This window comes from Bidens hawaiensis, unplaced genomic scaffold (assembly GCF_021521415.1).
Source record: "Bidens hawaiensis isolate Kalapana, Puna unplaced genomic scaffold, B.hawaiensis_p1.1 tig00002414_1, whole genome shotgun sequence".
Classification (NCBI taxonomy): domain Eukaryota; kingdom Viridiplantae; phylum Streptophyta; class Magnoliopsida; order Asterales; family Asteraceae; genus Bidens; species Bidens hawaiensis.
The window spans coordinates 693,604-705,979 of record NW_027491131.1 but is presented as its reverse complement, the minus strand read 5'-3'; the positions used below and the strand labels follow the sequence as shown (position 1 = coordinate 705,979).

The following is a 12,376-nucleotide window of genomic DNA, read 5'->3' as shown; positions in this document are numbered from 1 at the left end:
CTTTGGTACGAATAACGTTTTTTCGTCAATTAAAAAAAAACTGAGTGCGTGTGGCATAGATGCTATGCAAGCATGAAAGACACTCACTCACCATGCGTTATACCTACCGAGTGATGAGACACTCACTCACCATGCGTTATACCTACTGAGTGATGAGTAATTTTTTAGATATCAAATGAAATATTATAAAACACTAGGTGTCTTGGTGTAATTGATTGGCTAGTTTATCAAATATCCTCACTTTTGTAAGCACACTCGTAAAGAACTCGATGCTCTTGTGAGTGTGAGTCATTCCATATGGCAAACTCCCCTCACGCCACATGACGCAAGGACCCACCTGCCACCACCACCACCACCTAGTTTATCATTATCGACATTAAACACATTGGATTTGAATATTAAAGTATAACCAATTAGTTGATAATATATGGTCACAGTTAATTAATAAAACTCCTAACTTTCACTTCGTTGCCGATGTTTTACAAATGTAACATGTTTGGCTATTTTCATTAGTTGATGCACAAATATGATGTCAGTGTTTGTCGACCTGCTAACACTTTTTTTCTCTTTTCTCATTTTCTGACGTTAACATATCTATAAACTTATTAAAAATTACTAGTTTACTCTCTTTTAACCGGACTCGCTCAAAACAGGTAGCATCTTAAACTATCTTTTTGCCATTACAAAGTACAAATAACACTTATTAACCTAGTCATTACAACATGGTCAACAAAAGATCCATCAACAACAACATCCTCAAAACTTCTTTCACAACACAAAAGATCTAAACTTTTTTTTTCACTTTTACCCCTCACATGACTGAACAAAAGCTTGTGTTTTCATCAGTCCACATGTTATCATCAACACCACCATAGTAGTAGTTGCCATGAGTGTAAGGGGCAATATTGTAATTGTAGTAGTAGCCAGTGGTTGGTGGCGTAGTCTGGTACATTGCTTGCCTGTTCTGCAGGTTCACCATAAATGATGCACCAGCTGATTGGTTGTTGTACCCTTGATGATGCTGCTGCTGTGGCTGGTTGTACCTTAAACCATTCATGTTGACCATTTGACCACCAGAAGTCACTTCAAACCCTCCAAGATTATTCATTTTGGAGCTAAAATCATTGACATTTTTGCCCTCATTCAAACACACAAAATTACCATTTTGCCCTCCAGCATTCTGGACTTGGGCTTGGACCTTCTTCACATTATTTGCATTGTTGGGTTGACTTTTATTTTTATTCTTTTTTGGATTATTTGCAGAAACTGCAAACTGCAGCTGGTGCTTCTTGTTTCTGCTTCAAATCTTCATCTCCAGAGGTCAAAGGTTGACTTTTTTGTTGTTTCTTGGGTTCAAGACCTTTTGTTTTCTTGTCATCTTTCATATGATTTTGACTTTGACTTTTGTTGTTGTTTGACTTGGTTGACCAAAGTTCAGCATACTTACCAGCTTTCAAAAGCTTCTTTATTAAAATTGCAGCCTCTACACTCCTGAAACTGTCACCTTTTGTTGCTCTCCATCTATGCTCACTTGATACACACCTATATGATTTACAGTTAGTGCTATAATAACTTGTACATCATGCATTGAGAGATGTACAATCCAAAAGATTTAACTTTTTAGTTTAGGACTATCACCTGTGAAAAAGTGATTGAGCAAGCATTACATCACTCACAAAAACGTCACTTTTTTGCATAAATTTTTGATCTTTATAAAAAAATTCATTTCTTATTTTACATAAAAATCACTTTTTTTGCATAAATTTTTAATCTTTAAAAAAATTTCATTCCTTTTCTTTACAAAAAGTCACTTTTTTGCATAAATTTTCAATCTTGATAAAAAATTTCATTTCTTTTTTACATAAAAATCACTTTTTTGCATAAATTTTTAATCTTTATCAAAATCCCATTTCTTTTTTACAATAAAAATAACCTTTTTGTATAAATTTTTAATCTTTATCAAAATCCCATTTCTTTTTTTACATAAAAACCACTTTTTTGCATAAATTTTTAATCTTTATCAAAATCCCATTTCTTTTTTTACATAAGAAAATAGCAAAGGCAAATATGTTTCATGAAACTTGTACAATTCTTGATTTATTTGAGCTCTGAAAAAGAGTTTAATCATGCAAAATTTCACAAGAAGACCACATTTTTGCATAAAGTTATAAACTTTAACAAATCCAAGATCACAATTTTGCTAAATTTATCACAATTTGAAAAAAAACAAAAAAAGGAAAAAGAATAGAGAGAACAATAACCTTCAATTCTTTGCAAGGTTTTCTTGACTTTGTGCTTGCAACCTTCACAATGCAGATTCACCTTCAAAGTGCATGTCTGTGTATAACAAGATAAAAAGAAAATAATGAAATTATGTAAATTAAAAACAAAATTAATAAAAATAAAATAAATTAAAATGTGGGGTGGTGTACCTTGATCTTGAGAAGCTTAAAGTCTTCATCTTTAGCCATTTCTTGAGTCATGTTTTAGGTTTCTTGGATGACAAAAGGAAGTATAAAAGAAAGCTAATGTACTGTGGGACTCTGAGTCTCTGACTGGACATGAAGGGTAATATGGGAAAAACAACTGTATGGCTGTATAAATAATAAATAAATATTTTCAGCAAAATGTTTTAAAAAATAATCATTTTTATTGTTTATTAATATTAAAATCAACCAATAAGATTTTGACACATAGGTCCATGTGACACAAAGTGAAAGCTTAAGTTGAAATTTTATTAGTGTAAGATAGATATTGATGTTTTTTTATCTTAACAGTTATTTTGTTATGGTAAAAATAGTAATTAAAAAAAAGAGTATACTGCGGTTTTTGTCCATGTAGTTAGTCCAAATATGCTGTTTTAGTCTAATAGTTTCAAATTTATGATTTTCGTCCCTGTGGTTTCATTTTATTTGCAATTAAACCCGATCACACTAACCCCGTTAAGTCTGGCCATTCACGTGAGGGGCAGCTTTGTCCTTTTTTCTCCCCAAATAAACCCCAGCTCTAATTCGCAAGCCCTCTCACGTGAGAGGTCGAGGTGTATTTGGGAAAAGAGGACAAAAATGCCCCTAATGTGAGGGACACGCTGATGTGTTTAACGGCCAAACTTAACGGGGTTAGTGGGATCGGATTTAATTACAAATGAAATGAAACCACAGGAAAAGAAATCACAAATTTAAAACTATTGGACTAAAACAATATATTTAGATAAACTACAGTAACGATAACCGTAGTCTACTCTTAATAAATGTTTTAGATTTGAAGAGAATTTATTATATATGCCAAAAGAGTTCCTTTCTCTGCTTCTTGGGCTCTGGACCACTGAGAAGCAGTTTAAAAGCATGAAAAGGAAGGTACTTGTGGTTTGTTTTTTAATAATAAATACATTTTCCAAAGCCACAGTGGTTAAAAACTTGGATTAATATGATTTGTTTATCACACTTTTATAGCCGGTTTCAGCAGTGGCTAACAAAAATGATGTGACGTTGTAACTAGACTTAAACGCTATGTCCTGGAGCTAAGACCCAGCCGGTAATAAAGAAATGATAATGTGGTAACGGGGCTTAAACAATGAAACAAAGAGAAAGGGTAGGGGGGGCATATATTTTAACAAGGAAATTACGGGGCTTTAACGTACTAACGGGCGTTAAAACCACAACACCGTGTTAAAGGAGTGTGTTAGTTAAAACCTCAATGTTTACGTGGCATTAGCATAATATTTTAACTTGACGTTTAAAAACCCATTACAACTAGTCTTAATATCTTATTGCTCATAACAGTAACTTCATTATAAATAAAAATGAAACCAATATAAATTATTTTATGTATTAGTTTCATATAGTCTAATATAGGTACTGTCTTAAAAAATATCACCTCACTTTTTAACTGTTTGTTTTGTTATTTAAACAAGTATTTTTTTTCTCAAGTTAGTTTTCCACATATTAGTTTTATTTATTTAAAGAGTAAACTACGGTTTTTGTCTACGTGGTTTGTCTAAATTTACAGTTTTATTCCAATAGTTTCAAATTTATGATTTTTGTCCATGTGGTTTCATTTCACTTGCAATTAAACCTGAATTCATTAATCCCGTTAAGTCTGGTTGTTAAACTCATCAGCGGACAGTTTTGTCATTTTTCTCTTCAAATAAACGCTCGTCCTAATTCACAAGCCCTCTCATGTGAGGGGCTGGGGTTTATCGGGAGGGGAAAAAAAGACAAAAATGTCCCTCACGTAAAGGGCACACTGATGGGTTTAAAGACTAGACTTAACAGGATTAGGAAATTCAGGTTTAACTGCAATTGAAATGAAACCACATAGACAAAAATCACAAATTTGAAACACTGGACTAAAACCACACATTTGGACAAACCACAAAGACGAAAACCATAGTTCACTCTTATTTAAAAAACATATACTCACGTTTGTACAGTGGACAACATATACATATAGACTAAATATATAGATAGAAGTGACCATGTTAAAAATGATCATTGACATAAACAACTTTTGCAGCATAACAATCTAGAAACATCCATTTTCAACAATCTTAAAACCTTCAAACAAGCATTTTACCACAGTATAAAAAACAGAACAAAACAAACAAAAAACTAACCATAGTTGGTTATTGCAGACTTATAAAGCAATAACTAACTTATTAAACAATAGTGTCAATCAAAGACTTCCTCATCTCATCCACAATGGCACTGGGCTGGGCTTCTCTCAGCTTGAAAACATTCTCAATCACCAACAGCTCGGTTGCGGTTGTGTCTGACCCGCAAAAAGCGGTCCAGTCGTTAACGGTTAGGCCTGCAGCTATCACGTCACTACCACGGTTCACTGTTCCCGCCACCAAAGGAACCTGAAGCAGGGTTGACAGCTCATCCAATTCTTGAACAGAGATATGAGGGTGCACCTGCAATGCAAACGAGTCGATTTAATCAGATCAACCCAAATATGGCAATTCAGCACGCTTGAAATACAAACGATTTGAGTCATGCTTTGGTTTTGACGGTTTAGCTGTTTGAACTGACATTTAAAAAGTCCAAAATCGTCAAGAATTATAACGATCAAATCATTTTTAAAACTAATACTGAAAAATAGGGCTGTAAAGGGACCGGGCGTTTAGCGAACAGCTCTTGAACCGTTCGACGGAAAGTTTCTTTGCGTTTGCTTATTAAATAAATGAATGGACATGAACAAAAAATTTGTTGATTTGGGTAAGCAAACGAGCATGAACACATGTCTCGATCGTTCATTTATGTTCATTCGTTAATTTATGTTTGATTAAGTTCATTCATTTATGTTCGTTTTTATATTAATTTCATTTTTTGGCCCATTACAACCTAACCTAATATTAACATTGTAAGCCCAACATATCTACTTCATGTTGCTTTTTAACTATGTTTAGTTAACTTCATCCGTTTATGTTTGTGAACAGTTATCTTCATCCGTTAAGTTCGGGAACCGTTCATTTATATTGTTAACAAACATAAATGAACGTGTTCATTGTCCTAACGAATGAACACAAACAAGAAAATCGCGTTCATTTAATTGTACAAAGTTCATCAAATCAATTAGGCCCGCATAGATTAAATAAAAATACAAAAGCGTAATATTCTTACCATGCCACCTCTGTTTGAAAACGCACAGTAGCTACCAACAAGAATATTACCAGCAATTGTCTGTCTAAAAACTTCTACACCCAGAACATCGGCTATCATTTCCTCAGTTTCCTGATAATTAAAACGCATGTTAAACGAGTGAAAAACTAAAAAATTTAAAATTGATATTTACCCTGTCAAGATCAGCATGGGTAAGGGCAACATGGTCATTACACGCTATGCAATTTCCAAGGGCAGATAGTCTCTCATCGATTCGTTGAACCACAACCTCATCAGGCAGACTGTTCCTCAAGTGTTGAAGCTCTAAAATTACACACACAATATATTAATATCGCAGGGGCATTTTTGGAAACAAGAAAGTTAAGGGCTTTTACCTTGATCAGTAGTAGTATGAGGCAAAAGTAGCCCGTTTTTGTTACCTACAAAAAGATAATATGAACTTAGTGTTCAAATTTCAAAACCAAATAATGTCAAATATAACGCCTTCTATAATTTTTAGTTTTTTTCCAACGCAAAGTCGGCCAATTATGCGGGTGCCACCAATGGAGGTCTTAACCACAGGAATAACATCAGCTAGCTCGGCCTCAAATGTACTGCAAAAGACAAATATGCTCAACAGCTTATCACATGTTTTTAAACGCATAACGTACAATTATATAATATGAATCAAAAGAATCAATGTAAAACCTGTAGAAATTTTCAGAACCACCGATTGCAACCAAACAGTAAGCGTTGGTTAGCTTTGAGAAAACAAAAACCGAAAGACCGAAACTAAAAAAACCAAAACAGAACGGTCTTAATATTCCAAAAACTGAAGTTTTGGTTTTTAGTCCAAAACCGTACCGAACTACACCACGCACAACCCTAGTTTGAGCTAGGTTCGTAAGTAATATTTCTTTAATAGGGTCAACCGGAAGGAGGGTCGAGGTAGGTGGCTACCCAGAGCCCGCTTTTCCCAGGGGTAGATAATTGTTAAAAAAGATTAGATATATTTTTATATGAACTTATTTTTAACAAAAGTTTACAAAATAACTCTATGGAAGCGAAGGTTTTGGATTAAAATCATACGAGTTACATTTAAAAAAATAATAATAGTTTAGGTGCTCATTTCTTTTTACTCACTACAGGCATAAGAAATTTGAGGTTGTTTATACTCAATAATGTTTATGGTAATATTATGACTCAAATATCAATCAATGTAGATTAAAATATTGGGTTTTTCAATTCAAAAGAAAATAGCGGCATTGCTTTTTGCCCACTCACATTCTGTTTTTATATTATCACTACTTTTTATATAAATATTTTTTTTATTATCAAGTATTTTAATCCAAGTTTATTATTCAATACTAATTATTTTGTAGATATATTCAATACTAGGATAATAACCCGTGTTACACACGGGTGGGAAACATATCAACAAACAATATAAAATATAAACTACGCATTCAGTCAACACAAATATTTGACATAAGTTTTTTACCCTCAGACAATGTTGTAAAACTTCCGAGTAGGCGGCCGAGTACTCCCCGTCTAGATCGAGTATTCCCCGCCTCGACCGAGTACTCCTTAGGTATTTTCCGAGTAATCCCCAACTACTCCCGAGTACTCGCAACTACCCAATCGACCGCCTAGGACCACCTAACGACTTTTACAACATTGCCTTCAGATGTTACAAAAGATGTTAAACTATATCTATAACATAAAAAAAATACTTTATAAATAAACAATGCAATGAATAAAAAATAATATAACATAAATGAACCATTAGACCTGAAAAAAATAAAAAACATATATTAGTAAAAGATTTGATAATATTAATTGAAAACTAAGTTTACAAATACATACATACTTTAAACTGTATCACATTAAGTTTTCGAAAATCTCTTTGTAAACAGCTTTATGTTATTTTTTTTAAATGTTTCTAATTGTTCTAAAGAACGTTTTTTTCTTTTTTCTTTTAGAATGTTTTTTATAAATAATTTTCAGTGATATCTATATTTTTATAGCATTTTTCATGTCATTTCTTAATAAATAAATAAATAAAACTTAAAGAACATTCGGTTTAATCACTATTCACCGGCTCTTCTTCTTTCCTCAAGAGTAAATTAAATCATTGAGAATGTGGTTATTAATTAGAATAAATAGACTTAATCATAGAGTTAATTGCATTAATTTGAATAAACAGATTTAATTGTATAATTAATTGATTTAAATTGGAATGCTTATTTTAATTAAGTGGATTAAAAATAATTGTGAATATGTGAAAATTATTGATATGGAAATGTGATTACATGGAATCCTATATGAATAGGCTAGAATAAGGACATACGGAGAGAATCATTTTGCTTTAATATATTAGTGAGATATTGTAAGACTAATATGGATAATAGGAGCCCATTGGGCTCTCAAAGAGGCTCAAACTTGATAAATAAAGTTTAGGCTCATTTATTAAACGTGTTTACTTTTAGCATAAGTGCACAAGTCGGGTTTTTCAAATACCGGGTTTGGGTATAGAATCGGGTTCGGGTATGACCAGGTATTGAAAAATCGGGTATTGATAATACCCCGGTCGGGTTCGAGTATAGTCTCTAAAACCATACCCTATGCATCAGGTTCGGGTCGGGTATAAAACCGGGTATTCTAAAATCGGGTATTTGAATACCCTATTTTCGGGTATTGAAAAAACTCTATTTTTGGGTTTTTTTGAGGTTTTTTCCGGGTTTTTTCGGGTATATATTGGATTTTTTTAAGGGGTTACAATTTTTAGGGGTATTTTCGAGTATTTTTCAGATATTTTTCGGGTAATTTCATGTATAGATCGGGTATTTGAAAAACCCTGTTTCGGGTATTGGAAAAACCCGATTCCGGGTATGGAACCGGTTCGAGTTTTCGGGCATTACCGGGTATAAATCGGGCTCGATTCGGGGTACGGGTCTTGGTACTAAAATACATACCCTATCCGTACCCTTTGGGTAGGGTCGGGTATAAAAAAACCGGTTCCAGGTATTTTTTTTGGGTCCGATTCCAAGTTCGGGCTTTTTGTGCACCTCTAATTTTAGGCCATATTCAATAGCATAGCCCGACTTGTTTTACAATTTAACCAACTAAAATCTAGATTTATGATTATGTATGTGTAGTTATGAACCCCTTACTTCACGGACCAAAATAAATCTATCATATGTCATTGTCCGATTAGACGGATTGCAAAATATTTGACTGCACGCCGCTTTGGAATCACCACAAATAAATTTAAGAATGTTAACAAAAAAATAACCACAAATAAGAAAGCCCCTGTTTTATTTAATTAGGTATTGTTTGGTAACCAGGAATGGCATATGGAATGGAATGGAATGGAATGGATTTTACAAATGAATAGAATTTTTTTTTTTTTGGTAAACTAAGGAATAAAATCACCTATAATAAAATTTACAAGTCGCTTTCAGATGTAATTTAAGACAAAGAATGACGAGTTTGCGAGACTCTGCGCCACCCACCTGCCACAGCCCCGCCCCCTTCATTACCGTCAACCACCGCCCACCTACCACCACTGACCGCCTCCCACCTCCCGCCACCACCCACGACCGCCACCACCACTAGCATTATTGTTTTCACCCACCAACGACCATCATCGACCGCCACCACCCACCACTACCAAATTTTATTGTTTTCATTCGTCTTTCCTGTTCATCTAACAACATAAAGTAATAATTTATTCAAATCCTAACTACTATATGGTTACCAAGCAAGACAATGGGATAGTAATGATCCATTCCATTCCTCAATCCATTTCATTCCCTCATCTACCCATAAGGTTGGGGGTATACCTCATTTTTCCTCACGCATGAGGTGAGTTAGCAAAGGAGTCGTCTCACATGGCGTCCTACATGGAAGGGGTTACGCGCATGACACCCCTGGAACACCGCCCCCTCCTTTTTTGGTCACACACGACGTGAGGTTAGTGACCACGGTCACTCTCGTCACTCACTCTCTTCCTCTGTTTGTACTAAAAAATAAAAATAAAAAACAGAGAATGATGGAGAATGGTATATTGCCCTGGTTTAAGGGTGATGCTGAATGTTTTTTTTTTCTTTTTTGGGGGGTAGGGGAGGCCAACGTGGTGCAGATGTGACAAGTGAGGGAAAATGAGGCAAGTGATGCATTCCCCTTAGCCTTAATAAGCTATAAGAGGCCTAAAATAAAAATGAGCAATCCCAAACACCCCCGAAAATTACGGGTCATTTTCTTGATCCTATTTAAAAACAATTTTGTATCCAAGGGCCTACTTTTTATACTCGCACTAGGTCTGCGAGAGTCTTGTATTCTCAGAGACGTCCCTACTAATAACCAAACCAAACCGAATCAAAATCCTCACCCGGTAGGAGCCGATCCAAGCCCAAGCTCGACCAGACTCGAGTTCAGCTCGTTTGGCTTACACATAGCTCGAGCTCGGCTCGTTTCGATCTTTATTTCTAAATCCTGAGCTCTGTTCGTGAGTAGTTTTTCAAGCTCAAGTTTGGCTCGTTTACTATTTATTAATTAATTTTTATATAATTTTAATTATTTTTATATTTTTTTCAATTAAAATTTAATATAGCATAATATATATTATTTAGTTATTTTGTTAATTTATTAATTATTATATACATATATATACGTGTAAATATTTATGTTATACAATCATACAAACGACAAGCTCATTTAGACTCCAAGTCAGCTCGAGCTCGATAAGTGAAGCTCGGGCTCGGGCTCATTTATTAAACGAACTTATTTTAGTCTCGAGCTTGTTTAAGCTCGGCTCAATCAAGCTCCTTTACGAGCCAATCTCGAACAGCTCGACTCTTTTCCACCCCCAACAGTAGGAACCAACTCTAGCAGCTTGAATGAAGTAGAATTCGCACTGAACAGTTTAGTTTACCAGTTCGAAATGCTGTTCTCTCAAATCCTCAAACATTCATCATCATCATCATCATCATCATCGATCTGTATATTAATTAGCTTCAATTCAACCTTCTGCACCAAAACCCGTAAAACCCTAAACCCAATTAACCCCCAAATCATCACACAAATAAACACCCTCTGCAAACTAATCACAACCCACCAAGACCCTTCAAAGCTAGCCTCTTTATTATCCTCCACTCACCCAAACCCTAGTCACCCAGGTCCTAAAACACCTCTCCAACGCAGGCGTTTTCGCCCTTTCGTTCTTCCGATGGGCCGAAACACAGCCCGGGTTCGCCCACACACCCGATACCTACAACGCCTTGATCGAATCCCTCGGGAAGATCAAACAGTTCAAGATTGTGTGGACAATTGTCAGCGAAATGAAGGCGAAAGGCGTATTGGATAAGTCGACATTCGCGTTGATCGCGAGGCGGTACGCGCGGGCGAAGCGGGTTAAGGAGGCGGTGGAGGCGTTCGAGAGGATGGAGTGGTTCGGGTTTGATGTGGGGGTGTGTGATTTTAATCGGTTTTTGGATACGTTGTGTAAGGCGAGACGGGTCGAGCTTGCGCACCAGGTGTTTGATAAAATGTCTAGGAGACGGTTTAAACCGGACGTTAAGACGTATTCGATACTTTTGGAGGGGTATGGTCAGGAAATGAATCTTTTGAAGTTGGATGAGGTTTACCGGGAGATGAAAGCGAACGGGTTCGAGCCGGATGTGGTGGTTTACGCGATTGTCATAAATGCGTATTGTAAAGCGAAGAAGTATGACGAAGCGGTTAAAAAATTTGACGAGATGAAACGGAAGAAGATAGAGCCGACGGCGCATATTTATTGTACGTTGATTAACGGGTTAGGGTCGGATAATAGGTTAACCGAGGCTCTAAAGTTTTTCGAGTTGTCGAAGTCTCGTGGGATTGGTATCGAGGCTCCAACGTATAACGCGGTTGTGGGGTCGTATTGTTGGGCAATGCGGATGGATGACGCGTTTAACGTAGTTGATGAGATGAAAAGGATCAGGGTGGGTCCCAATTCGAGGACTTTCGATATTATTCTTCACCACTTAGTTAAAGCGGGGAGAACGAAAGACGCATATAGTGTTTTCACACGAATGAAAGACGAGTTCACATGTGAACCAAGTGTGAGTACTTACGAAATCATGGTTCGGATGTTTTGTAACGAGGGTAATATGGATAGTGCGACGAGGGTGTGGGGCGAGATGAAGGGTAAAGGGGTGTTACCCGGGATGCATATGTTTGTTACTTTGATTAACGCGTTGTGCCGCGAAAACAAGGTGGAACATGCTTGTGAATATTTGGGAGAGATGTTGGATATGGGCATAAGGCCTCCTACACATATGTTTAATAAGGTGAAGCAATGTCTTGTTAGTGAAGGTAAAGAAGATGTTGTGATGGTGTTGAGTCATAGGGTTGAGAAGTTGAGAACACTTTTGGTGGTTGGTTAAGTGGTTGATTCATTTTAGTTGTTTTTGGTTTAAAGATTTATAGATTAATGTTAGAAATGTTATTTAGCATGCTTTGGTGTCTTGAATACAAGTTGTATTCAAACATATGTACCAAAAGAATTATTATTCTCATTATTTTCAAAATAGCAAGTCATTTGTTTTTTATGCAAAAAAAACCAAAACCCGGACCCGGAAAAATACATGGAACTTGGTTTTTTTGGAACTGGGTTTTTAGGATCTGACCCTTTCTGCAGAGTACTTGTAGTTATAGGATATGCATTTCAATCTAAAAACCTGTACTTAAACCAGACCCGATCTATACCTGAAAATATCGAGAATCGATTC

General features: G+C 35.7%; 1 protein-coding gene and 2 pseudogenes across 1 annotated transcript; 1 reads left to right on the top strand and 2 right to left on the bottom strand.

Moving 5' to 3' along the window:
• Positions 1-811: 811 nt before the first annotated feature.
• Positions 812-2,542, bottom strand: LOC143619134 (uncharacterized; annotated as a pseudogene).
• A 2,036-nt stretch (positions 2,543-4,578) lies between these two features.
• LOC143619133 (eukaryotic translation initiation factor 6-2-like) lies at positions 4,579-9,224 on the bottom strand. Its single transcript, XM_077091140.1, has 7 exons — positions 9,100-9,224; positions 6,312-6,395; positions 6,137-6,217; positions 5,999-6,048; positions 5,797-5,927; positions 5,625-5,735; positions 4,579-4,915 (listed from the first exon to the last, which is right to left on the bottom strand). Exons 1-7 carry the CDS (start codon positions 9,222-9,224, stop codon positions 4,658-4,660), a joined length of 840 nt encoding a protein of 279 aa, XP_076947255.1. The 3' UTR covers positions 4,579-4,657.
• Positions 9,225-10,548: 1,324 nt separating this feature from the next.
• Positions 10,549-12,031, top strand: LOC143619132 (uncharacterized; annotated as a pseudogene).
• The last annotated feature ends 345 nt before the right edge of the window (positions 12,032-12,376 follow it).